Source organism: Primulina eburnea, chromosome 11 (genome assembly GCF_022965805.1).
Source record: "Primulina eburnea isolate SZY01 chromosome 11, ASM2296580v1, whole genome shotgun sequence".
Lineage (NCBI taxonomy): Eukaryota > Viridiplantae > Streptophyta > Magnoliopsida > Lamiales > Gesneriaceae > Primulina > Primulina eburnea.
The window spans coordinates 1,865,869-1,893,126 of NC_133111.1; the positions used below are offsets into that span (position 1 = coordinate 1,865,869).

Consider the following 27,258-nt stretch of genomic DNA (forward strand, 5'->3'; position numbering starts at 1 on the left):
TATCAGAGCTCGGGTTCCACCGTTATGTGTTGGACTGCCCATAGTTGAATCACATATTCTGCCCATAATTGGGTAATTTGTAAACTTCACGCTCCAGATGTTCATTCCTAGGGTGAAGGGGTGTGTTAGTTGTCTCACATCGGTTGGATAAAATACCTGGGAGTTGTATGTATGGTCTTGGACGATCCTCCCCCTGAGCTAGCTTTTGAGGTTGAGTTAAGTTCAAGTTCCAATCTTAACAGATTCATTAATCTTTATCTAATGCTCACTGTAATAACAAATAATATTTTTGACATAAATAGTAATATTTTTCTACGGTTGACCCAAATGAAAGATCTATCTCACAAAATCAACTTATTATATCATCTCAAAAATATATATTTTTAAATTCATTAATGAACAATCACCTCATGAGCAGAAAATCAAGTACATCAAAGAAATAGTGATTGATTGAATGAGCTGATTAGCTGTTATCGAAGAAGAATCGAAATATTATTAAATTCGGAAAGTATACATACATAGATACATGTATTTATTTACTTAATTTTTGTTTCATCAACATAATTGATTGCTTTTTATTTTTTATTTTTTATTTTTAGTTTTAAATTTCACGAATTCCTTAATAATCACGCCTTTTTATGAATCGGTCCGTCTTATGCTTCAATTATTTAATTTCTAGATTCATTATTTTTTTTTCGATCAAATTTCATAAACTTTGCAATTAATTTTGACCGACTAAACTATAATAACATCGATTAGAATGCTGACAAATCGTTACGAAATTGGATAAGATATTATCAACTTATGTATAATTAGCAGAAACTGCAATGTGATTTTGGTATTTTATGTTGTCTAAGTTCAATATTAACAATGTAATTATCGATTTTTTAATTTTTTTTTTAATCACAATAACTTTTCATTATAAGTTTTAATAAGACACTACACACACAAGTGTCATATAGAAGCAGTGTATGTCACGTTCCGAGCTCGGGTCTGCGGCTGCGTGACTGCACAATGAGCCCCTATAACAACTATTTTGTATTCGTCATATTTTTACGAAAATGATTAACCCAGTTTGCTATAAAAGTCCATTGTAAGCCATAATAAACTCATTTTAAACCTTTAATTTTTAAGATGTGGGACAAGAGTATCACAATCACCCCTTCTTTAGAACACGACGTCCTCGTCGCGGCCTGACCCCTCGATCCATCAGTGCCGAGAATCTAGATGTGGTTCCTACATGTTCAAGAGCCCTGCAGGTTCAAGAGGTGGCTCTCATGAATGTAGCACTTTGCTCCGCATAAAACTTATTTTTCGGTGTTCCATGTCGGTGACCGACTCTGATACCATTCTGTCATGCCTCAAGCTTGGGCCCGCGCCTGTGTGACTGAATAATAGGACATATAGCAACTAATTCGTATTCGTTCTCGTTTTTACAAAAATGATTAACTCAAGTTGATATAAAAGTTCATTGTAAATCATTATAAATTAATTTTAAATCTTTAATTTTTAAGATGTGAGATAATGATATCATAATGTAGCGCACAAGTGTTAGATCAATGTTATGTTAGTAAAAGACTAAAATTTCTACAATAACATTGATATTGAACCTAAAATTTAACAACTAAAATCACATTACGACAAATATAAACGGCTAATCTTTACATTGTAATTTCATTTATTACTTTAGTGATTTAAAATATATAATGTTTGGGTGCCATTGTCAGAGAGTGAAAACGACCATCCTCGTGACACAACCCTAGATTTATTTTTTTTCAATTGGAGGAAACTTAATTGGACACTTAAGTTAAATTATATATATAATTAAAGTAGTGAGTACAAAAAAGTAGCCCAAAAAATAGTTTAAAAGCGAAAAGAGAGGGACCTTTAATTTTGTTTAAGAGTAGGTCTCATGTGAGACCGTCTCACGGATCTTAATCTGTGAGACGGGTCAACTCTACTCATATTCACTATAAAAAGTAGTACTCTTAGCATAAAAAGCAATACAATTTCATGGATTACCCAAATAAAGATCCGTCTCACAAAATTTGACTCGTGAGACCGTCTCACACAAGTTTTTGTCTTTGTTTAAAAGCCAAAAGAGGAGGATAATTGCTTAGAATTCGTTGCTTTTTGAACTACCCATACTTTATAATAATTAAAACGTTTTACATGAATTTACCGTTAATTAAACTTTTCAAGTATTTATTTATTTTTAAAATATAAATTAACTTTATTTAAGATGTTGACCTATTTTCAAAAAAGTTAAGAAAAATAAAAAAAATAATTTCCCACTCTCAAGAATGTAACCATAAAAGTGTAGGCAAATTCGTTCCGTAGAGAACACAATTGTTTTTGCTTCTCAATTATTTGCACTCATGGCTGGCTGGCTGATTGTGACCCACATATATATATATATATATATATATATATATATATATATATATATATATATATATATATATATATATTATTGTTATATATATAAATAAATTAATATAATGATAATAAGAATAATGGTACTAATTCGTAATTATCGAAGTCCTGTGTTTGTATATGAAAGCTACGTCTACGGAGATCCTAAATCTTGTTTCTACATCACACCTGCAAAATGGGAATCTAAAATATTGTACAACTTACATTAATCAATTCATGCCATATCATACATGAGTTGATATCAAATTAGACATCTTTGTGATCTGACATATCGATCCGATTCATATTTAGAATGAAAATTGAAAATCTTTGACATAAAAAATAGTTTTTTTTTTCATAAGTCGGATAAAATATGAGATACATTTTATAAAATTATTATGTGAAAAAATCTCGTAATCCAGAGAGCACTAGCTTCCCTGTGAATGGAAGATGTAAATTTGGAAGGTAATGACCAATAATGAATGCAACTCACAAGATGTACAAAAAATAATATATAATAGTTTGGATTTTTTTGTTTAAATTATTATTATTTTAACTTTAGGGTATATTTCTTTACAATTATTTGCAACAAACACTCTTACTTACAATAATGAATGCAACTCACAAGATGTACAAAAAATAATATATAATAGTTTGGATTTTTTTGTTTAAATTATTATTATTTTAACTTTAGGGTATATTTCTTTACAATTATTTGCAACAAACACTCTTACTTAGCGAACTCGAATACGAATACCTCCTGGTTGCCTTGGCTTTGTAGAATATTACCAATCCACATGTCGCAGACAAAATCAATGCAATCATGAAATACATTTGAGTGAAATATATGATTGCCTAGAGTTGACGATTTCATAATTTCTTTAATTAGTAAAATATTATTTGGCACTTAAAATTGTTTAAAAATTTTGAATTACATAAGTTATATTTTTTTCAGACGACGGTTTTAAGAACCGTCAAAAACCCGTCGATATTTTAGCGACCTTTTTTTTTCAACACCCCGTCGCTAATAGCGACGGTTTAAATAAACCTTCGCTAATTTTCTATAAATTTGGCCATTTCGATCCATTTTATCAGACATCTTCATCTATGTAATATATTTTTCTCTCTTAAACAATTTTGTTGTTCACTTATTTTTGAAATACTTAAATTGTTTCATACATTATATATAAATTTGAAAATCATTAATTTAAATGAGTTGAGTAGATTATTTAAATATTTGTATAAATAATTTTTTAAATAAATTTTATTTAAAAAAATTATAAAACAACAATTTTTTTATATATAAAAACGAAATACTTATGGATGGAATATGAAAACCACCGTCACTAAACACCGTCGCTAAATTAGCGACGATTTGTCGGTAAACCGTCGCAAAAACCATTTCTAATTTAGCAACGATTTATTTTTAAAAACCGTGGCTAATTCCATCGCTAATTAGCGACAAGTTTTGAGAAACCGTCGTAATATTTAGCGATGATGACTTTAGCGACGGTTTATCCGTCGCAAAAACCGTCGTGATTTTTTTTTTGGTAGTGTCATATTCATAATTTGATTTTCAATTATTTGAGAGATGTTTTTTGTAAAGCAATAATTTCGATTAATAGAAAGATCGTAACATAATCAGGGGCGGAGGCACTAAGGGGGCTCAGTTGGGCTCCAGCCCCCTCTAATTTTTTTTTAAAAAAAATTAAATATGTTTTATTTTAAAAAATTTGTTGATTAGCCACAATCTGTATTTTTTTCTTCTTGAATTTCTCTATTCTTCTCTCTCAAATCATCACAATTTTGATTACTTCAAATTGTCGTAACTTCATAATCGGTCGTCAGTTTTAAAAATCGATTGTAGATTTGGAAAACCCACGGAATAAGCTTTTTTTTAATACAAAATTTTCGAAGTTTCTTAGTCGTCTTGAAATCAGCCGTCGCCCATTGGTCGCCGTTTTCACCGAAAATATGAGAAAATCTTAATGTTAGGCTTTCTACGGCTCGTTCTTATTGTTCTTCGTTAGATTTCGAATTTTAAAGGTAATTTCAGATTTAGTTACTATTTTGAGCCGATTGATGATATTGATAATTTTTTAGAATTTATTTGAGCATTATTTCGAATTTTCAGATTTTATATTGAGTATTGTCGATTTTTAGTGTTGATTATTTATTATTTGGATGTTTAGATGCTATAGAAAATATAAATGCGAATTTATGGAATTTTGTAAGAATTTTGGAAAAATTCAGAATTATGTAAATGGGATTTTCGAATTTATATTCAGTAGTGTTTTAGCTCCATGTTTTTGAAGGTATTAAATATTAAATACTCATTTTCTATGTTTTCATGAAGTCAATGTTTACATATTTTTTTATTTTAATTTTTTAGTTAATTATTTATATTATTAAATACAACATGAGACGGAGCCAGTCCCAGATAATTTTAAATCCTAGCTCCGCCCTTGAACATAATGTTTGAGCTATTATATGATTTTGGGAAATGATAACATATATTTTTCTAGTATCCAAAAACTGGGAAAGTAAATGGAAAGAAATTATATCATGGCGTGCTCCATTCATTTGCTGTATCCTGCTTTAAACGAAGGATGAAGACAATAAGGTCTCAGCGTACAGCCTATGGCCCTGTACTTTTAATGGTTTGGGTAATTGCCTTGCCCTTTCTGGACAATAATATATATTAATATACCGAGACACGCATTGCATATTTGTAGTTATATATTTGTACAGAATAGATCTCTTATGATACAGTCTCACGAATATTTATCTGTGAGACGGGTCAATCCTACCGATATTCACAATAAAAAGTAATATTCTTAGCATAAAAAATAATATTTTTTCATGGATTACCCAAATAAGAGACTCATATCATAAAATACGACATGTATGATCGTTTCACACAAGTTTTTGTCATTTGTATAATATTTTTTTTATAATTCGTTTGATTTATATTTAAATGGAGATCAAAATATAATTATAAGAAATAACGAATGACTACACTGTAATTTTGATATATTCATTAAAAAAAATTAATAAATAAATGAAAAAAAAAAGACTCAAATAGGAATTGAACTTACAATTTGATACTTAAGAAATAAAGACTTTATCAGCTGAACTACATGTGACATAAGTTAAATTTTTCATATTTTAACAATATATAATTATTAAAACAGACCATACACTAAAAATCAGTTACTCTAACTGTCTCAAATTTAATAATATACATGCTGTCAACTTTGAATTATTAATGTTTTGATTTATTTATGTGTGAACTTGGTTCCCTGTCAGCTTTGAATTATTAATGTTTTGGTTTATTTGTGTGAACTCGAAGGAACGTTATTAAATTCAATATATTTAGAGCAGAGACAGATGCCGATATTATTAATTTAATCACAATTTTTCCAGGAGATTACTTCGACCGGTGGTAAAGCAAATTGTCCTTAAAATAATATAATGATAATAAAAGAGAGGAGAAAAGGAAGTGTTAATTTTATATTTGAAACTGGTCGATTTTTCGTTAATTCTCGATGTTATTTAATTTTTTAATTCATGAATTTGAACGTAGGATCGATGTTTGTTTCAGTATAATCAATTAATTTATAGTATATCCATTAAATATTATATTATTGAGATTTATATGTATAAACTTAGACGATTATTCTTTAAGATAGTTTTTTAGGTGAAATTGGGTTAATGAGATCCTACCCAAGTGGGCATTGCCTCCATGAGAGGATGGATGTCCAAGATCTTGCCAAACATACAATTTCAAAAAAAAAAGTGGGTCCTACATATGCATGGACAAATCTTGACCATCCATCCTATCATGGGGCAATGCCCGCATAGGTAGGATGAAATAAACCGTGAAATTGGACAAGTCTATAATCTTAACATAGTATCAGAACTCAGATTCATTGTTGGATTGTCTTTATGAACCAAATGCTAATATCTTGTAAACTTCACGCTCAATTTGTTCTTTGTTCATTTCTTCACGGTACGGGAGACATATATTAGATATTTCAAGTTGACTATATTAAGTTATTGAAAATTGTACGTATGGACTTGGATAATCATTTATTCTCGAGTTAGCTTTTGAGACGGAGTTTGGCTCAAGTCTCGGTCTCAACACAATCACATAATTCTAAAATATTTAGAAAAAAGATGTCATATTCTAAAAATTTAAATTAAATTTGTGCGGACTACTTATGTAGAATTTTTTTTCCCCATAAATAATGTCATTTTGTCGGAATTAAACACAATGTACAGCAAGTCGGTCTTTGTTTTATCTGAACAAATCTCTCGTATTTTCAATTGATGATAACAATGTGTTAATTTATTTTAATTTGTACTTCTTTTCAGATTACTCATATAAAATTTAATATATAGAACGAAGTTTCCGAGCGATTGAAATAAAAATTAAATAAAGACTCGCATGTTGACATTATGTTGTAATAAAAAAATTGCGAGGAGAGTTGCTTCTCTTAGGACAAATGAAATCCGGATATCTCCACACTGGTATGATATTGTCCACTTTGAGTTTTAACCCTCATGGTTTTGCTTTTGGAACCACCCAAGAGGCCATCATACCAATGGAGATATCATTTGATCCTTATAAACTCATGATCTTTCTCTAGATCTTCTAATGTGGGACTTTGGTTGCATCCCAACAGCTTCTCTAACCGGATATTTGATGATAAAAAATTTCAATATAAATACATCTCTTAAATAAGTAAATTACAGAGCCTTTGATTCGATTAGTTAAACTTTAATCTAGCTCAATGCAATAAGGAAAAGACACGGTGGCATGAAATTTTACACAAAAATTTTTTGTGATTTAATTTTGTTTGATTGATATTCTATTTAGGATCACCCATAAAAAAATATTGTTTTTTATATAAAAAAATATCAGTTATTATTGTAAATATGACAGGGTTGATCCGTCTTATTGATTGATATTCTATTTGGGTCACCCATAAAAAAATATTGTTTTTTTATAAAAAATATTAGTTATTATTGTAAATATGACAGGGTTGATCCTTCTTATGGATAAAGATAGATGAAATCGTCTCACAAGTCTAGGGTGTTTCTTTTCTATGACGTGGTAGAATTTTAATTAGAGTATGTTACTTGTGAAACAGTATCACGAATCTTTATCTGTGAGACGAGTCAACCCTATCGATATTTACAATAAAAAGTAATACTCTTAGCATAAAAAAATAATACTTTTTCATGGATGACCCAAATAAGAGATACGTCTTACAAAATACGATCTGTGAGATCGTATCATACAAGTTTTTATCTTTTAATTATTAGATAATCAACATATGATATCAAATTTCATTAAAATATATATGATGAACTCACGTGATCTAAATTACTCCAAGTAGAACATAAACTAACACGGAACAATCGTTTGATTCGATTAGGTTGCATGTGAATTTCTAGAGACTGAATTTCAAATTGAGTTCGAGAAAGTTGATTGAAATTTCCAGCTATGGAGCATATATTGCGTGGTTGTCATAATTACTCGTAGCGTAGTCGTGAATAATGTCTGTTTTGTTTCTTCCACGACTCTATGTTTAATCATGTTCTAACCACGATTTTGACTAAGCAACTTCAAATTCTCCACAACTATACTACTTGGCTTCAACCTAAATTAATTACTACGTACTTTTGCGTTAACTGGTGACAAATAATCTTGCTCAATTACGACTTCTCATTTGTTAAGATACAAGGATGGTTCGAAAATTTCGAATACTTTTACATAAAAAGTAGCACATTTTAATGAGTCGAGTCAAGTAGAAGATCCTGTTAAGATTGGAACTTGGACCTAACTCAACCTCAAAAGCTAGCTCAAGGGGGGAGGATTGTCCAAGCCAATATATGCCACTCAAAGGTTATTTATCCAATCGATGTGGGACAATTAACACACCTCTCTCACGCCCAGGAATGAAAATCTGGAGCGTGGAGTTTACAAATGACCCAATTATGGGCAGAACGGGTGGCCTAATCATAGGCAGTCCAACACATAACGGTGAAACCCGGGCTCTGATATCATGTTAAAGATTGGAACTTGGACTTAACTCAACCCCAAAAGCTAGCTCTAGGGGGGAAGATTGTCCAAACCAATATTGCCACTCAAAGGTTATTTATCCAACTGATGTGCGACAATCAACAGATCCGTCTCACAAAATTGCTAAGTAAGAAGATCTCATAGTTTTTTTTTTGTTTTCAAAATTGATCTGAGTCACTTATTTAAGAGTAGGTATCTTGTGAGACGGTCACAAGAATCTTTATCTATGAGACGAGTGAATCATACTGATATTCACAATAAAAAGTAATAATTTTAGCATAAAAAGTAATACTTTTTCATGGATGACTCAAATAAGAGATTCGTCTCACAAAATATCACCCGTGAGACCGTCTCACACAAGTTTTTGTTCTTATTTAAACGTATCGTTTTTTTTTGTTGTTATAATAATAATAAAATATAAATAAATATACGCAAGTGTACATGAGCATGAATATAAACACACGATCAATTCTTAGAATCAAGCAAAACTTTGTGCATATAGTAAAGCGATAAAATTTAAGTTTACAACAAAAATAAATAAAATCATCACAAAAAATGTTACATGTCTCGTTGTATAAATCGGAATTTGTATTTAATAGCAAGCTTCATATTTTATATATATATATATATATATATATATATATATATATATATATATATATAATCTATTAATATAAAATTATGAATGTATAAGTTTGTTTTTTTATTATTCAACAAAATTGTATTTTAGTTCTGAGATAAATATAAATTACACTTATCATCATCCCTTACTAATTACACATAAATAATATATTTACCATGAAAATAAGGGCTTAACCTCTCTACTTTCTATCTAAATATGTGAATAAATCTATTTATTTCCTTTTCTATCTAAATGTGTGAATAAATTACAAGTTTGTCGTTTTATTATTCAAAATTATTGTCTTTTAATTATGAAAAATATACGTAAATTACCCTTATCATTATGGCCTACTAATTATTCGATAAATAATATAATTATCATCAAAACATGTACTTAATCTAAATATTTTCTATCTAAAAGTGAATAAATATATTATTTTAAAATTGTGAAGTCCACGTTCTTAGATTACTTTCTTTTAGTCTCTTCGTGTAACATTTTTTAAAGATAAATACTCATTTTTTTTCATCTTATTAAAAAAAATCATTCAAAAAAAAATAATCATTTTAGATCTATATTTCAAGTATATAAACACATAATTTTATGAGTAGGTCTCATGTGAGACCGTCTCACGGATCATAATCTGTGAGACGGGTCAACCCTACCCATATTCACAATAAAAGTAATACTTTTTCATGGATTATCCAAATAAAGATTCGTCTCACATAATACGACCCGTGAGACCATCTCACACAAGTTTTTGCCTAATTTTATTATATTCCCCATGGATGAGATTTGTACAACAACTAACATAGAATCAAAAGTATACACTAATGAACGAAGCTAATGCAAACAAAAATCATAATGTCGAAGCTGTTTCCAACCACATACAATTTGACACAATGGTCGAGGAATTTTTTTGGCTAAATTAATGTTTAAAATAAACTAAAATATAGATATATTTTTTTTCCTCTTAAAAAAGAAGTCTTTATCTAGAGATGTTACGATAGGAAAAATACTTAAAACCAAATAATTTAGTGGCCACTGCCCATGCAAATGTCATCAGCTAGCTTTATCCAGATGAAGTTATTTGAGGCAGAATCGGCCACTAATTTATAGTGGCTTCCAATTTGTGTGGCAACTATTTAATTTCAAACGCCATTTTTAAATATTGCTTGTAAAATATTGTTCATTGTGACACACGATAGATTTATTAATTTACTTATTCAGCCATCCATGAGAGCAACGTCTATATATATATATATATTTATATATATATACAATACTGACGTTTTGTCAAATAATTGGAAAATTTTATTTTTTTATTAAAAAAAATATTAATTGTTGAAAATGTATTTCAGTTTTCTTTGACGCTTTCGAAATAAATAGATAAATATTTTAAAAATGGTTTTTTTTTTTTAATATAGCAAACCAGGTGTAAGAGCTGGCGACTCGTTCCATGTAGTTTTCGACATGAATATAGGTTGAATTTCATCATATTTGTGTAGAGAAATTAATGGGCTTGTGATGAAAAAATACTGAGAGAAGTAGAGTATGGAAATAATGAAAATTGGAAAATATTAGGAAATTTGAAAGATGGGAAGTACCAAAAAGTCCACCATAGACCCATAAACATATTCACTAAATTTCTCCAAAATTGTATTAAAATTTGAACATTAATCCTAGAAAATTGTTTGAATACAAAGCTTGAAATTACATTTTTAGAAAATCAGGGGTATTTTATGACAGTAAGACGAAACTTCCAACTACTCTTTGGCCCTATGTTATCAAAAGGAAGTTCATAAAAATGTATTTTACTCTTATCTCTTCCGATGATGCTAAGACGCAGATATCAACCCAGACATCTCTTTGTCCCAATCCCCCATGCCCTCTGTAAGGAATTGTTGTATAGGAAATATATATAATATATTATAATGTGTGTATCAGAAGTTAGTGTTGTGCCCTGTGTTGTCAACACGCACACAACATGGCAGCGGAAATTAATTATCGACACACAAATATAATTTAATAAATAAATATCAGATTTAAATTATGCACAAGTACAAATATTTGTGCGATGACTCATGACAAAAATTTCACTAGAAAAATATGTAAATCGTTTACACCAAAACAATACTAGTGAAAATAACAAAATTAAATTCCTTGACATTCCAAGAAATTAAAACATGCATCAAAATAAACTACATAAAAACTAGATGCATAAAACAAACATGTATTGCTTAAAACCAAACGAAACCACTCTTCGACCAACACTCTGCGTCAGTGTTGTTCTTCGAGTGTTGGCAACACCAATCAGCAACACGGAAAGTCTGTGACTCAAAAACAGAAAGTTTTCACACAAATCTTTAATACTTTGAACTCTGTGTGCTTAGAAAAATCCAGCAGCTCTCCTGCGCTATAAAGTGATCTCCCGATCACACCAAAACGTCTAATCAAAATAGGCTCGGCTCTTGTATTTTTCTTCTATGAAAGAACTCCTCTGTCGACCTCACGAAATAGTCACACCAAAAGGCTCACATGAAAAGCTCCTACAAAAGTGATCTCCGATTACATAAAAACTATAGAGGAAATACATGTTGGAGTCTTTTAATTTATTCTCTGTGAAAAGCTTTCTCTTCCAACTCTCTCTCTACCCACTTCTTCTCTCTCTAAAGCACATTTTCTCTCTCAAGCCTCTTTTCTCTCTAAAACCCTTATTCTCTCTCTACAAAGCACTCTCAGAAACCCCATCTACGGCTATCAGCTTATCCATCTTTATATCCATGATTTGACCTAAAAGTTATTCCATAAAAGAGTTCTACGAAAAAAGATTTTCATTAGATATAAACTCTTTTAAACAAGAATAAAATATGTTAGAGATGAAAAATCATATTAAAAACAAATCATATAATATCTAGATATAAATCAATCAAGTTCTTATCATCTAAAAATAAATCAAACAAGATCTTATAATCTAAAAATAAGTAAACCAAGATATTATCATTTAGAATTAAATCAAGCAAGATTTGATCATCTAAATTTGCAAAATCTTAAATTAATAATATCAATTTAGCAAAATAATAAAAGAATAAAACCCTCGCTCAAAGAAAAAGGAGTAAGCACTAGAACCTGATCACCGCATCCATTTTTTAACTTCCGAACTTTTTTCTATGTGAACCAAATCGGGCATAAACGGACCAGACAGGATTCATCAAGGTCGAGTAATGGATAATTCGCCACAATTAGGGTTTTTTTTTTTTGAAATACATGGCCGATCCATTGTTGCATGGATATAGCAAGCACTTGCTTTTTAGATTATTTTTTTAATCAATTTTACACAAAAAACAAGTTCAATTTAGTACAAACTGTGATTGGAAATAGTCATCTCGACGCACAAATTCGCCAAAAATAACAAGAGCGATCGTCAGCAACGAGAAAAGAGAGAGAACATATATACAAATTTATTTCCCTATCATTAAGTAGGAGCGAAGCCTTGTTCAAGAGAAGATGATCCTGATCCATCATCCTGCATAGTTTTCTTACCTTCATTGGATTCACTAGTTTCTTTATCTTCTATGAACCCTTTCTTGAATCTGTCATAGTTAGTTGGCTCGGTGCTTGTGAATGGACGCTCACCTAATACCTGTACCAAGTCTTCTTGATGTAATACCTCTTTCTCCAGTAATAGTTCAGCTATCTGAGCAACATGCTCTTTGTGTTCCTTTATCAGTTGAATTGTGCGGCCGTAAGCCTTCGCTATCCATTCTCTAACTTCATTGTCAATTATTGCAGCAGTTTTACTGCTGTAGGGTTTGCTCGTTTCAAAGCTATCCTCCCTTTGGGGGAACGAGAGAAGGCCAACTTTTTCACTGAAACCATATACAGCAACTTGGGCATAGGTCATCTTTGTGACCTTCTCCAAATCATTTTGGGCTCCTGTTGAGATCCTCCCCAGCAAAACCTATGGAAGAAGGAAATTAGGTCGTATCTTGGCCAATAGCAAATATCATAAAAGACATCATAAATCCTTGTCTGACTTTGTGTCATCTTGAATTAAATACAAACATCATAAACCCTTGTCTGATGAGAGCTGTGCTAAATAGAAACCATCTTTGGAAAGGCTAGCGCATCAGAAAATATTATTAACATAAAAAAGTGTAATTTATCATCTGAACATACATGATCAGAGAATTGCCTACATGGCAAGCTTAAATTCGACTATATCTATCAACGGATAGCTGGTAACCTAATCGAGGATTCATGCTGATCCAAAAAATGAACATACCTCCTCTGCTGCCCGTCCGCCAAGAGTCATGCATGTCATATCAAGAAGCTGCTCTTTGGTCATCAAAAGATTTTCATTTGGAACGTACTGGGCAAACCCAAGGGCAGCTGTACCACGAGGGACAATTGTGACTTTAAGCAATGGTTCAGCATGTTCAAGGAACCAACCAGCAACAGCGTGGCCAGATTCATGGTAAGCAACAGTTCGTCTCTCTATCTTGCTAACAACCTGTAGAATGAATAATGCTATCACTAAATTATATCTGCATTCCAACCACAAATTATTTAACTAACAGAAATAAAACAGTGGAAAAACTTCAATAACACACATTAGCATTAGGTTAAAAAATATCATATTCTTCCAGTATGCTGTCGTTTATTATTTGCTTATATTCTATCTGTATGTACAAAACCAGCAAGCGTAACATACCCAGCATCCGGAACATAATCTGCACAAGCACTGGAGAGTGTGGTAACTATCTGGGTAGCTTCAACTTAAATAACAAAATCACTAAACAACTACATAACCAATTAACTAAAGATAAATAACAAAGTTCTTGTGGGTGAGTGAATTTGAGTTCATGGCATGCTGCAAAAGATCCACGAATTGGCAAACAGCATTAATAAAGAGAAATAATAAGGAGAAAAGGATACCTTGTTCTTCTTCTCAAGACCCCCTATAATGCGATCAATAGCAGCTTCAAAATGTTGCATCGTGATTATTATACTATCATTCCTCACTGCAATTAAAGCAGCTTCATTACACACATTGGCAATGTCAGCACCAGCAAATCCAGGAGTCAGGGCAGCAAGCCTCTCCGAGTAATATGATGGCTCCATATCAAGTTTCAATTTATTCAGATAGATGCGAAAAATCTGATCACGGCCCTTGATGTCAGGCTTATCAATGGAGATCTGACGATCAAACCTTCCAGGCCTTAGTAAAGCATTGTCCAATATATCAGGCCGATTAGTGCCAGCAAGAACCACAACACCAGAAGTAGTTCCAAATCCATCCATTTCCACAAGCAATTGATTTAATGTACTCTCACGCTCATCATGGCTTCCAGAAAAAGCCCCACGACCTCTTGCTCGACCTATTGCGTCAATTTCATCAATGAAGACTATACATGGTGCAGATTGTCTTGCTTCTTGAAATAAGCTTCGGACCCTGGCAGGTCCGACTCCAACAAACATCTCCATGAAATCTGATCCAGATATGGAGAAAAAAGGAACACCTGACTCTCCTGCTGTTGCTTTCGCAAGAAGTGTCTTTCCAGTTCCAGGAGGGCCAACAAGAAGAGCACCTCTTGGAATTTTTGCTCCCAGCTCCTCATATTTTTTGGGATTTTTCAGAAAATGCACAAACTCCATTATTTCTTGTTTTGCCTCATCACATCCAGCCACATCTTTGAAAAAAACCTATTTACGAAGTAAACACATGTTGTTCGGCTACAAATGAAGAAGGGAACAAAAATCGCTACATCGTCTCTACACAATGGGGTCTAAGAGGGAGAAAAAATGTAATAACATCCTGACCTTATTTTTGGCATTTTTATCCATTTTTGTGATAGGTGCTTTCCCAATACTGAACAATCCACGGCCACCCTTTCCACCAGGACCTCCAACACTAAATCCACTTCTCTGTCCCATGTAGATAAGGGTTCCAAGAAGCAACAATGTCGGACCAAACTTCATAAACTCTTGGAAAAAATTCATCTCAGAAACATATGTGACAGGAACATAATTGTGATGGTCGATTCCTAATGCTTCCTGAGCTTCCTCCTAGCTTCTCCTCAAACGATTCAATGCTTCCAATATTGAAATAATATTTATAGTAACTTACATTTCTACCATTGATATCACCAGGGACAGGGTTGCCATTGGTATCTTTGTTATCATTAGGCAAACTCTTCACATATACTTTTGCGACTGACTTGTTAGAAACAACAATATGATCCACCAAACCAGGCTCAAGTAGCTTGTTCTGGAACTCTTGGAAACTTATCTGAATTGAAACCAATTAAGGATAAAATGAAACATCTGATCCCCATAGTGAATTGAGGCTTAAAGAATAATATGAAGGATTAAGATCGTGCACAGAATTTTTTTTTTAAAACAAGTCAATGTTAAATGGGCACACCATCATACTATAGAACATAAAAGAAACAAAGGTTCATAGAATACATTCATAAGTAGTCAAAACAGAATAATATGTCAGAAAGTAAATACAATTCGCTATAAATTGATTCAAAATCAGAAGTCAGCGTCAATGCATGTTAGATATCTAGTGGTTACTGCAGGTGCTTCAATAAACACTCAAAACAAAATTAGAAGTCAGAGTCACACGTACAAATCCACTCCAGGATCATATTGAGACTCAATATGCATATAGGAACCTGGGTTGGCAGCGTGTCGGATGGGAAACACCAGGTGATCTGAAAATCCCAAATGTAGGCATGTGGAGAAAAAAACTCACCTGCTTCTGAGCTTGAGGAGTCGAAAATAGGGACATAAGAACAAATCCTATCATCAGCAATGGTGTAAGAAAGCTTTGAACATGCTTTGGTATATTTGGATTGTTCCCATGTTCACCAGAACTCGAATCCTCTGCATTAAATAATAACCAATAAAAATATGTAAAAGTACATAATCATTAAATGGCAAGGAAAGGAATACACAAGTGATAACAAACTTCAATCAGATACTTTCTCAACAAGCAACGACCAACAAAAGTTGAAAACCACAACATCAAATTAAATAGTCTAAAGCACCAAACTTTGTGTTCATCAGTCACCATAAATTATAGTGAGTTCTCGAATACCTTTTGCCTCAGATTTGTGATTGTTTCCTTCAGGAATTTCTTTCTTGTTCTTCGGATAATAGTTTTCATATTCTACAAGCACCACATTACACGAATCAAACAAATATCAACAAAGAAAAGTGACACAGTAAACGAACACGATAGTCAATGCTCTTACTACTTTTCTTTGGGGCATCACAGCAAAACAGCCTTCGAAGCTTCGGACCGGTAAGAAGCGAGTTTAATTCCTTCAAAATCCCACGGTTCACAGCATGGTTACCAGCTCCAATGGAGGTCAAATAGCTCCTCGTAAACCCTAACACACTCTCCGAGCGTAAGGTACACCCATTTCCGTTCGTCAATTCACTCAAAATCGCCGACCTCACTCCATAAATACCGGAAGTAGCGCCCTGCCCGAAAAATATTTTAAAACAAGGAGTAATAAAAAAAAAAGTAAAATAAGACACGACTACACATTTCAGCTATCATTGAGAATCTAATTTACGGGCTTACTCGACTGTATGATGATCGATAAATATAGCGTCCGACTCGAGAAAACATTGAATCGAGGCTGATCAGAACCTGAAGATTTGATTGCAGTGCGTAATAAAAAAAACCTAACCCGAAAAATCTTCCGTCGACGTTATCATATGTATACAACACGAAATTGTTAGACAAAAATCCTCGGAGAGAATTCGCGATACGTCCATCCAATTGTTAAACCAGTTGGTTTCGAGGGAACTTCAAGAACCGTAGGAAAAGGAGAGTAGTGAAGAAACGCTTTTCAGGAAGCAGTGATAAAAACGTTGGTTGGTTAGATATCAGCCAAGCATTTGTTGTTTTGTTTATATGATAAATTTTATTTAACTGATACAATAAATATTAGTTAATTATTAAAAACAATGAAAAACACACTTATTTTATAAATAAAATCTATAAATTTTTATATAATCCAAACAATATGATATATATATATATATTATTAAATTAATGTTTGCTGAATCGAAATATATATTTTAAAATAATAAATTATTAATTTTTGAATTAATTAATATATCGGTAAATTGTAGAAAAATGCATCTGTCTTTGATTTTGTTATGATTCAGTACCCACTAGTTATTTCTTATATTTTAGTACCTGACCAAAATCAAACTTTCTTTTTACTACATGGGTCACCTAATTTTACATATTTACCCTTTTCTAATGAATAAAAAATTGTAAGATCCCTATTATTGTGATGTTCATCTTCTGCTCTCCTTCCCGCTTCCCACCCTCTTGTCTTCTGTGCCATCAACCACTTTATTTTCCTTTGATTTCCTACTAGCCATTATGTATGAAACCGTATCCCATTCTCCATTGGCAGATTTTACCGTATTTCCGCTGGTCTAATTAACCCACTCTGCCAACAAACCCGTTGACTAAAATCGTGAATCTGCGCAATCGAGCGAGAAATTTCCCAACAAAGCCGATTCCCAACCAGGGCAAACCAGCTTCCATTGCCCTCCTGTTGCTGCAAACATTTCCAAAACCAGAGTTTCTGGGTGGAAGCAATTTTTGGGTTGAAGCAGCGTTCATTTTCGGATTTGCGTTCATTTTTCTGTGAGGAGCAGAAAACAGGCTTTCATTTTCGGATTTGCGTGGAACTACCACCCTATAAAATTAATAAAGGGTGATTAAAGGGTACACATTTCAATTGTAGTTTATTTGTGATCATTTATGTGGGTGCAATTGTTTTTGTGCGTAAAAACTTTTAGTTTTCTTCAATCGCATTTCGGATACACAAATGTGTTCATGACGTTGTATGTTCGTAATAGGATTGTCATTTGCGGAATGAACAATCGACCCCCTAAAAGATAGCGTAATTGAAATAGTTGAAGGGCAAAAACTTGTGTGAGACGGTCTCACGGGTCGTATTTTGTGAGACGGATCTTTATTTGGATAATCCATGGAAAAGTATTACTTTTTATGCTAAGAGTATTACTTTTTATTGTAAATATGGGTAGGGTTGACCCGTCTCACAGATTGTGATCTGTGAGACGGTCTCACATGAGACCTACTCTAGTTGAAGATGGCATGGAGCAAAGTTTAGGACTGTGATTTGCGGACAGAATCTTGAATTTAGGGCAGAGAATTCCTCAGACAAACACCATTTAGACGAATAAGGTTGAACAAAATAATATGCTTGAATAAATCCAATTTAGGTTTTTTCTGTTAATTAATATTGGTGTCTTATCTTGAAATTGAATTTTATCCCAGTGTTGTGAAATTAAATTTTATTTTTTTACTGAATACAGACATTAATTTTATCCCTGTATTTCTGAAATTAGTACCAAAATTTTTGGATGATTTTGCTGAAATATGATGTGAGTAGATAAATTTATGATTCAATATTGTTTAAGCACAAAGGAAATTTTGGTTTGGTTATGATTTTATTTTATATAATTCATTTATCCACATTATTTGAGTTCTTATTTAAAGTAAGAAATTGTAGGACTATTTTTTTTTTTGGGTCCATTTTATCTGACGCCTAAATCGGCATAATCAAATTTTAATATTTTAGATATTCCACAATCGATATATTGATGGAAGTCGGTTCTGGGAGCGCAATATTTTCGTTTCTTGGAAGTTGCCGCTATGTCAATGGTCTTTATTTGATTTCAATTCCTAATAGCGCAACTCTGATAGAGATATTCGAGAGTTTAGGACGAAAATGTGCGGCTATTAAAATATAAGTGCTCTTTAAATATGAAGATTCATTAAATAGCATACTATTAAAATATTGACTATCATCAAATACTAATGTTTACCTCAAAAATCATCTCTGTATCATCAACGAGTTTTTTTTTCCTCCTCGAATGGTTTGATCGGCACTATCTAACAACAATAAAGAAAAAATTTTAGTTATATTAATACATGTACGCAAAACTATAGGATGATGTAGATTAAATTGCGCAAACCTTGTTCGATCTCACAGCCATTAAAGCAGCCTCTGCCTTTATAGGATTCACGGGAATCTTGCTCTCTACCCACTTGAATAAACGAGGAAAGCAATGTAAAACACGCGGTTCACCAAGCATAGGAACTCTTTCATACACCCAAGCCTATACAAATAAAATGAATAGCATTTACTACAAACAACAATAACATATATAAGCTTCAAAAATAAAAAGATAATACCATCAATCCAACTATGCAACCTCCCATATACTTTTTATCCTTTTTTTTCACTTTAGAGAATCCAAGATGGTCTTCAATTTCATCACGCAAAAACCTAAAGGCTGCGTCTCCCCAACCATATCCAAAAAAAGTTTCCAAATTGTCCAAATATGGGAAAATAAACTTTGGTGTTCCAAAATTACTAATAGGAAATATAACACAATTAAAAAGCAGCAAAATAAAAAATCTGAAAAAATCATCAATCTCAAGATCATTCCCGGCCAACTCAAACAACTTCTCTGTTATGACATTTCTCTGCACACAGTGCATCCCCTTGAAATGACGCTCAAGGAAGTTTGAACCCAACTTTCAATCCAGGTTAACGGGTTGACCAACGCTCGCCAACTCTATAACGATAGAGAATTCCCTCGAAGTGAATGGCACCTTGATATTGCTTCCAAAACAAAAGCAGCATTGTTCCAAAACAAAAGCAGCATTGCTCTACTTCAAAGCGTTTAAGCATTGAGTAGACTCTTGATGTGCTTATAGAAAGCTTTTCAATCTTCAACCAAGGTGCCATAGGTGAAGCTTCTATCCTCTTCAATTGTAACTCACTCAATCTAGGAACCAATTGCTCCATCACGGCTAAAAACTTTGTTGGCGAACACCTTGAGTAACCCTCTTTAACAGAAGGACCAATATTTGCATCATTATCAGCCGTCTTTGATTTACTCCTCTTTTTAGTCGTCGTCATTCTAATCCACATTAAAAAAAAATTTACACATGAATAACAACTCAATAAATGTCACAGTAAATTGCCACGAATAATTCAAGAAATTAGACAAAAAAGTTGCTACAAACATGAACAACCAATCTCAAATAAATATCTCATGACAGTACATAATTATCTTAAATGTCGAAACATTGATAATGATCTTACATGCGGAAACTAATATCAAATAACAATCAATTCATGTTTAACCAAATCAAACACATTCTATCAAAATAAACTATAACAAACTCATTTTCACCAGCCGAAATAATCTCACATAATTAGCATTCCAACCATATTCTCTACACTAACACATTCAACCAAATTCGTGCAAATGGAGTTCCACTGACCAATTCTCTGCCTTAAATTCAACCTTCTTTCCACTGTCTTTTACGGGACCGATGGTTCTTTCAGCAAATTTCAATCCTATTACGAACATACGTCATAAATCGATTTGTGTATCCAAAATTAGATTGAAGAAAAGATTTTGATTTTACGCAAAAAAATAAAACAATACAACTACAAATTTTATCACAAATAAACAACAATTGAAATGTGTACCCTTCAATTATCCTTTATTAGTTTTATAGGGTTGTAGTTCCCCGAAAATCTGAAATTGAAGCGCTTCTTTTCTCCTGCTCACCTAAGCTGCTTTGACCCAGAAATTGCTTCCACCCACAAAATCTGCTTTTTGCAACGTTTACGGAAATAGGACAGCAATGGATGCTACAACGTCTCGTCTTCGCTCGTACGGACTCGGATTTGCTGGGAATTTTCTAAGCTTCGTTACGCAGAGGTAGGGATTTGAGCGACGGTTTGTGGCCAGATTCACTTACATTCAACAGTGGAAACGATGGTAAATTGTGCAAACAAAGGAGAATGAAGGAAAATGGCCATTACGAAAATAGTGACTAAGAAAATGAAGGAAAACCCAACAAATTCTCGCACAGATGAGAAGAGTGGAAGCGGGAAGGAGAGTACCCGATTAGAAAGACAACAGGACCAACACCATTTGGGATTCTAATTATTTTTTATTAATTAATAAAGGGTAAAAAGATAAAAATACAAAAAACAGGTAGTAAAAATTAATTTGTAATTTACTCAGGTATTAAAACACAAAAAGATTCTGAAGGGTACTCAATCGTAAAAAAAACATGGTCAGATGCATTTTTCTCCAAATTCCCCTTAATATATTTCTAGATCAATTTATAATAATTTTATTATATATGATATGTCGACCAGAGAATAATTTTAAAAAATGTTTTTTAACTTACCTTTATTTATCAGTATTTTGAAAAGTTCGTTTAAGCGTGCTTAAGCTTGAAGCTCGACAAAAAACGCTTCGTTTCGGAGATAAGTCGAAAAAAACGGTTAAACTGTAGTTTGACCTAATTACATGTACTTAAACATAATTAATTGCATATTTATTTTTAACTTTATTTTATTTTGAAGGTATTTCATTTTATTTTAAAATAATAAATTAGATTTATAATTTAGATGTTTATTTTTTAATTTTAATTGTGATTAAACATGTCTTATAATGATTTAACAAATATTTAACATTTTTTAATATAATCTAATTGTAAAAACAAATAAAAATTGTAATTTTAATATTTTTATAAATATGAGAATTAATGCATATACTTAAATTCATCATATTTATGTATTATTTAATCTATTTATTGATTTGAAATAATTACAATTATAATAAAGATAAAAAATGTCTTTTCACGCTTAAACATATGCTAATCTCGTTTAAGCTAGAAAAACTTGAAGCTCGACATCTTTAGTTTTTAAGAACCTTGCTATTTATACCAAAAAAATCATTGTTCAATAGGTTGCCTATCTCTAGCCCCAAAACTCATGTGTTCGTTCAAATCCCCACTTGTACGAGTAATAATCATCCACTACCAGTAAATAATACAGTACACAACAGATGAAGAAAAAGAGAAGAGTTTTGAAGGCTTCATATAATTTACAAATGCTGTGGATTCACGCACATTACTAGTCACAGCATAAGCTCTGAAAAGTACTGCTCGAACTCCTGGTCTATCGTTAGTTTCTTCGTTCCTTCTTCGATATTATCTGCACCCGAAAGAACATATTTTCAAATAACATACCGTGTGAACCAGTAATATGAAATCTTTTATAAGAAAAAATTAAGTTACCTTGATCAACAGACCACCTTCCAGATGATAGCACATAATTACTTGGAGCAGTCCCGTCTGAATACAGCAAATTAAAAAGTTCTTTCTCGGCATTCATGTCATCGTTTTCATATTCGGATAAGCTATATTCAGCATGTCGTTCAATTTCAAGAAGGTCGTCATCATAATTCGATCCACTTATGGATAATGATTCTGCATTGCAGGAACTTGATTTGGTTAATGATCTGCTCTCCGGGGAATCAAGACCCACATCGGGATTCAAGCCACCCCAACTGGCATATGAAGTTGAGGGCTCGTTGAATGGGCGTGTTTTTGGGAGTATATTACGAGTTTTAGCTTCAGTCCGCGTACACGTGACAAAATCCGCACCCCCCTGAAAGCTATTGCTATCTTTTGAAGATTGTGCATCTGAGTCGCCTCCTCTGGAGAATATGTTAATTTCAAACTTCTTTCTATCCATTCCAAAATCATAAGAAGCATCGTATTTGAGAACTTGATCCCCGCGTAGTTGTTTAAGCAGAGGCATTTCTAGAAGTTCGGCTCGAAATTTTCTTTTCTTGTAAGCAGTGCTGGTGTTCATCACACAATTGACAACAAAATGAGTTCTCGTTAGCTAAAAAGGCAAGAATTGAGAGGCGTTGCAAATATTGACAAGGTAAGACATTTTCATAAATGAATTTAAGAGGGTGGTTGAGGTAATGTTTGCAACCTTAACAAAAAAAAGTGATGCGTAAATTTTATTAATGAAAGCTGAAGAATCACGTTATTTAGAGGTCGTAAACCCTCCCTAAACAGATCGGACTGTTGATAAACTGATGTAAGAGCACATGAAAACCAAGAACTACATCAGCAGCACAGCTAGTAGTTCCGTAAAGAGAGCTAAACAAAAGCCAAGAAGCTCGAAAAATTTCAGAGGAACCACGAGTTTTCGAATCTATAACAAATACAAATGGATATAAGACAAAACTTAATAAAGAAGGACAACCCCTTACCCGCCCCTTCCCCTTCGCCGCTGATTATTGTCAGTTTGAATGATCATAAATACGAAATCCCCCTCTCCAGATCACACATCAAGGACACTGGATTATCACAAAATTTATCCTAGAAAATAGAACAAGATAACTTAAGAAAAGATCTGTTCCATAACCAACAAATTAAATCACGATCATCTCACTATCATCAACTAACTGATTCCTAATTAAATTAATACCAGCTCACTCACACACCCACTAGGCCACAACACAGCAAAAAAAAAAAATCAAAAAGAAACCCATGAATCAAAGCACATATTAATTAACCATAAATCAAGAAACAGAGAGAAAATAAAAGAAATCTGAATAGAACCCAGACGTCAAACCTGTTTATTTCATCTGGGCTGCTCATATTTTCCTCCATTTGGAAGGTAAATATTTCGTTTTCGTTGATTTTCTCTCAGCGTCCCAGTGGTATAAAGAAAGAGAACTGGCTGTTAAAAATGTGCATATATTATACTTGATAAACGGAGGACGCAGAACGGTGGGGGTGGGCCACTGCAACTTGTTTGCAATATGAAATGGGTAAAGCACGGTCCCTCTGTTGACCTTATCCCTTATATATATAATTCCATTTTCTTAGTTTACAATAATGTATTTCTATTAAAATTATTTTTAAATTCTTAATTATTATTAGTAATTAAAATTAAGCTGCTGAAAAAAAATATGGTAACGAGAGCTTATATTACGGAAGTAAAAACTTTAAAAACAAACTTAATTTTCTTAATTAAAAAAAAGGAAATGGAGGATTGTCTTCGGATATTATACCTGTCATCAATCTCGCTTTCAGAATCCCATATTTTCCATTTTTCTTTTGGAAAGCAGCATTGTTGGTGCTATAAATTTACTTTGTAAAATTTTAGTTTCAGTTTTCTCTATTTTTTTTATTGTATTTTAGTCATTTTTCTATTCTATCTGACACCGATATAGCATTGATATATTATTAATATGGCATTAATGTGTGTAGTGTCATGTTAACACACCCATTGAAAAAAGACTAATAGATTAAAATAAATGAATGATATAAGACTAAAATTTAAATTTGACGATATATAAAACTAAAATCGCAAAAAAATAAATATATAAAACTATAAATCATGTTGGTTTAAGTATAAAGTATGCATGTATTAATCATCGGTAAGTGATTCATTGTATTGTTCTGCTATAACAATTCAAAATTTAAAGGAAGTAATTCATTTGCTCCACAAGTTTACACTTAGAATTTTCTGTTTTATAGATTAATCTAAAAGAAAAATTATTAAAATGAGTCTTTTTAACAATTTATAATGAGTAAAAAACTCTGGTAATAGTATATATATATATATATATATATATATATATATATATAAGAGCTGCTAGTAATTAAGCATACACACAAAAGCTCATAAAGATATTTTTGTTATTAATCGTTACGCCAGATGCGTCGACTGCGGAGGAGTTCCGGGCTTATTCTGGAGTGTGCGCTTGGAGGAGTTCATCATACTTTGTCGGAAAACGAAGGCCGGTGCCGATATGTTTGGTCGTGGGGCATATCCAGTCAAGAACAGTTGGTCCCAGAATCTGTGCACAATTCGAACATGATTTCAAATTTAGAGACATTTTAATGATCATTGACATGGCATGCATGCTTTCGAGAGGAGCAGATGTGCGATTTTAATTCTTACCGAGCTCATATTCTTGCGTGCACCGATATCGTAAGGATTTGAATAGACGGGTCCTCCTTTCTTCGCACACATAGATCTCACGCCTTCAAAATACTGCCAGACGAAGATTAATAATGGAGATTAATCCCCAGGCGATAAATTTAGCCAATGGTCGTAATAATAATAATAATAAAAGAAAGATAAATGGCGACATAAAGAAACCTCGATTTGAGTCTTGTTGTGGGTTACAAGATATATGTTCCAGCAAAGAAGAGCAATCAGAGCGAAACTTAAAGAGATAAACGATAACCCCGGTATGAACTGCACGGTTAATCATTAATTAAGTAAACCGAATAACGCAAGAAAATTTAAACTGCAACGAAAAGATTCGAGCATGAAATATTACATATGTGATACAGAAAAATAGCTTGCTAGCATCTTCCCCATGGTCTGCAGTCAAACTGCCGAAAAGCAAGACCTGAAACAAAACAAGGTCTTTCCTATATTAGTATATATTGGCGAAAAATTAAGCGGAAAAGTCCCCATCTAAAACAGAAGCTATCACGAGCGGCGATCCACGGAAAATATCTAGCAGATGGAAGGGAGAAAACGTACCAGGGAGTACAGACATGCAACCTGAGCATAAACAACTAGCACAAAGAAGTACTTATGATTTGCATGGCCCACACAATTATTTATCCAAACGCAGTGGTGATCCTTGCATCAAGAGGCAGCACTTTAAACACATTATCTAAGACATTTAAGGAATTAATCAAGAGGACGAGAATGTGAAACAGACATCATACCATGCGCAAAACGCATCTGTTGCATATCCGGCAATGATGGGTTCGGGGAGGCTTATGCTGAGAGCACTTTTGGCAGAATCTCACTTCTCCACCCTTGGGAAAAAAATAATCACAACCAAGAAGTATGATATCCAGAATTTTACTACTTGATAGGCAATCACATTGCAAATGCTATAACATAATATCCAGATAGATCAATCAGTCTATCGACGATATGTCGGTGACACAAACAAAATAACATTCAAGAATAGATTTATTGTACGAAAAGACAAGATCGTGGGATTGAAAAATGATGCCGGTGACTTGTGATGACGATCTTGATCGCGACAAAATTAATTCACGAGCGAATACGACAATAGTGTGTTTCATTAAAGCATAAAAAGTCATATTAACACAACAAACCGAAACGATGACATCAATTAATAGATCTGTAATGAAGGCATTTGATTGATCCGAAGAACTTGCATAACATGCATGCTTGATCCATGTATGTATGAGTATTATTTTTTCCCAATTTATTATGTTTTATTAACTGGTTCCGTTTGCATGTTTCCTAGAGGAACGAAATACAAGATTCACTGACATAAAAAAAGTGATTTATGTGAATCAGATCCGAATGTTACCTGCATAGGCCATCAGAAAAATTCTGCAGCAGAACCAGTCAACCATATATACATAGAATCTTCAGCCAAAGCTCGACAAAAGAAATATTATTTTCTCAAAAGTAGATCTTAAAGCCGTCAGTCCAACTATTTATGCAACTGACTAAGTAGATCCACTGAATATAATTCCAACAAAGGTTAAGAAACATACAAAACAAACTCACACTCTAAATAATAACCTCAAATTTCCACTAAAAATGAAGAAATTAAATAACATTTTCGTTAAGGGAAAGCAAGAAAATTACATCACAAGCATGAAACATCGATTAAACTTTTGAAGTATCATAAAAAAATAGATAGCTGTCACAGAAAAGTCATCTTCAAAATCAACGAAACCAAGAAATCTATTAACTAAACATTATATATACACATCATACATGCAAGCAGGAATAAAAACTATGTGTCGAATATCATAAAAGATATATAGAAGAAAAACCTTTCGCTTGATCTCTCTGATAGCAGCCTCAGAATCCTCAGTATTCGGCAGGAAAGATGCGGGGACCCGACCCGGGTCAGTGAGCATGGCGAGCCGGTAAGAAGCGGCGCACAAAATAGCCAAGGACGTATAAACGACAGCATTGAACATGCCGAGCAATGAACCCAGCCCGAACCACCTGTCGATGAACACCAGCATCGTCATGAGGTAGACGAAAGTGAACGCAGCCATGACCAAACCTACGTGAAACGAGAATGCGAACCCACGCTCCATTTCGAGTTTATTTCCCGATTATTTTTTCAAATGTTAAGGAAAGAGTGCGGAAGGCGGAGGCAGAGCTCAACGGCGGAGCTTTAGCGGTCGGTAGTGGCG

General features: G+C 32.9%; 3 protein-coding genes and 1 pseudogene across 5 annotated transcripts; all 4 read right to left on the reverse strand.

The window, feature by feature from the left end:
- Positions 1 to 12,523: 12,523 nt before the first annotated feature.
- On the reverse strand, positions 12,524 to 17,011 carry LOC140804288 (ATP-dependent zinc metalloprotease FTSH 8, mitochondrial-like; annotated as a pseudogene).
- A 2,006-nt stretch (positions 17,012 to 19,017) lies between these two features.
- Positions 19,018 to 19,832, reverse strand: LOC140805182 (uncharacterized). 2 transcript variants are annotated; one of them, XM_073161412.1, is made up of 3 exons: positions 19,390 to 19,832; positions 19,170 to 19,313; positions 19,018 to 19,086 (listed from the first exon to the last, which is right to left on the reverse strand). In XM_073161412.1, the coding sequence occupies exons 1-3, from the start codon at positions 19,696 to 19,698 to the stop codon at positions 19,042 to 19,044; spliced, it is 498 nt and encodes a 165-aa protein (XP_073017513.1). In that variant the 5' UTR covers positions 19,699 to 19,832; the 3' UTR covers positions 19,018 to 19,041. The 2 variants fall into 2 exon arrangements, with proteins under 2 accessions (XP_073017513.1, XP_073017514.1); XM_073161413.1 differs by having other exon boundaries at positions 19,034 to 19,086; positions 19,185 to 19,313.
- Positions 19,833 to 22,006: 2,174 nt separating this feature from the next.
- LOC140805238 (uncharacterized) lies at positions 22,007 to 23,828 on the reverse strand. 2 transcript variants are annotated; one of them, XM_073161479.1, is made up of 3 exons: positions 23,666 to 23,828; positions 22,309 to 22,877; positions 22,007 to 22,225 (listed from the first exon to the last, which is right to left on the reverse strand). In XM_073161479.1, the coding sequence occupies exons 1-3, from the start codon at positions 23,701 to 23,703 to the stop codon at positions 22,149 to 22,151; spliced, it is 684 nt and encodes a 227-aa protein (XP_073017580.1). In that variant the 5' UTR covers positions 23,704 to 23,828; the 3' UTR covers positions 22,007 to 22,148. The 2 variants fall into 2 exon arrangements, with proteins under 2 accessions (XP_073017580.1, XP_073017579.1); XM_073161478.1 differs by lacking the exon at positions 23,666 to 23,828 and adding an exon at positions 23,301 to 23,659.
- A 957-nt stretch (positions 23,829 to 24,785) lies between these two features.
- LOC140805083 (probable protein S-acyltransferase 16) lies at positions 24,786 to 27,258 on the reverse strand. The gene is made up of 7 exons (XM_073161268.1): positions 26,887 to 27,258; positions 25,789 to 25,881; positions 25,598 to 25,699; positions 25,389 to 25,460; positions 25,205 to 25,303; positions 25,004 to 25,096; positions 24,786 to 24,899 (listed from the first exon to the last, which is right to left on the reverse strand). Exons 1-7 carry the CDS (start codon positions 27,157 to 27,159, stop codon positions 24,786 to 24,788), a joined length of 846 nt encoding a protein of 281 aa, XP_073017369.1. The 5' UTR covers positions 27,160 to 27,258.

What these genes read in the sequence shown, in the direction of transcription:
- LOC140805182 (XM_073161412.1), bottom strand. Translation starts at nt 19,698, where the DNA reads ATGCACTGTGTGCAGAGAAATGTCATAACAGAGAAGTTGTTTGAGTTG. An exon ending in GTTGCATAGTTGGATTGATG is followed by an intron (nt 19,314 to 19,389) that starts GTATTATCTTTT and finishes TTATTTGTATAG; the next exon opens with GCTTGGGTGTATGAAAGAGT. An exon ending in TGGCTGTGAGATCGAACAAG is followed by an intron (nt 19,087 to 19,169) that starts GTTTGCGCAATT and finishes TATTGTTGTTAG; the next exon opens with ATAGTGCCGATCAAACCATT.
- LOC140805238 (XM_073161478.1), bottom strand. Translation starts at nt 23,347, where the DNA reads ATGATCATTCAAACTGACAATAATCAGCGGCGAAGGGGAAGGGGCGG. An exon ending in CGGCGAAGGGGAAGGGGCGG is followed by an intron (nt 22,878 to 23,300) that starts GTAAGGGGTTGT and finishes GATGAACACCAG; the next exon opens with CACTGCTTACAAGAAAAGAA. An exon ending in AAGGTGGTCTGTTGATCAAG is followed by an intron (nt 22,226 to 22,308) that starts GTAACTTAATTT and finishes TTTCGGGTGCAG; the next exon opens with ATAATATCGAAGAAGGAACG.
- LOC140805083 (XM_073161268.1), bottom strand. Translation starts at nt 27,159, where the DNA reads ATGGAGCGTGGGTTCGCATTCTCGTTTCACGTAGGTTTGGTCATGGCT. An exon ending in TTGCATGTCTGTACTCCCTG is followed by an intron (nt 25,461 to 25,597) that starts GTACGTTTTCTC and finishes GTTTTGTTTCAG; the next exon opens with GTCTTGCTTTTCGGCAGTTT. An exon ending in TATTTTTCTGTATCACATAT is followed by an intron (nt 25,304 to 25,388) that starts GTAATATTTCAT and finishes TTAACCGTGCAG; the next exon opens with TTCATACCGGGGTTATCGTT.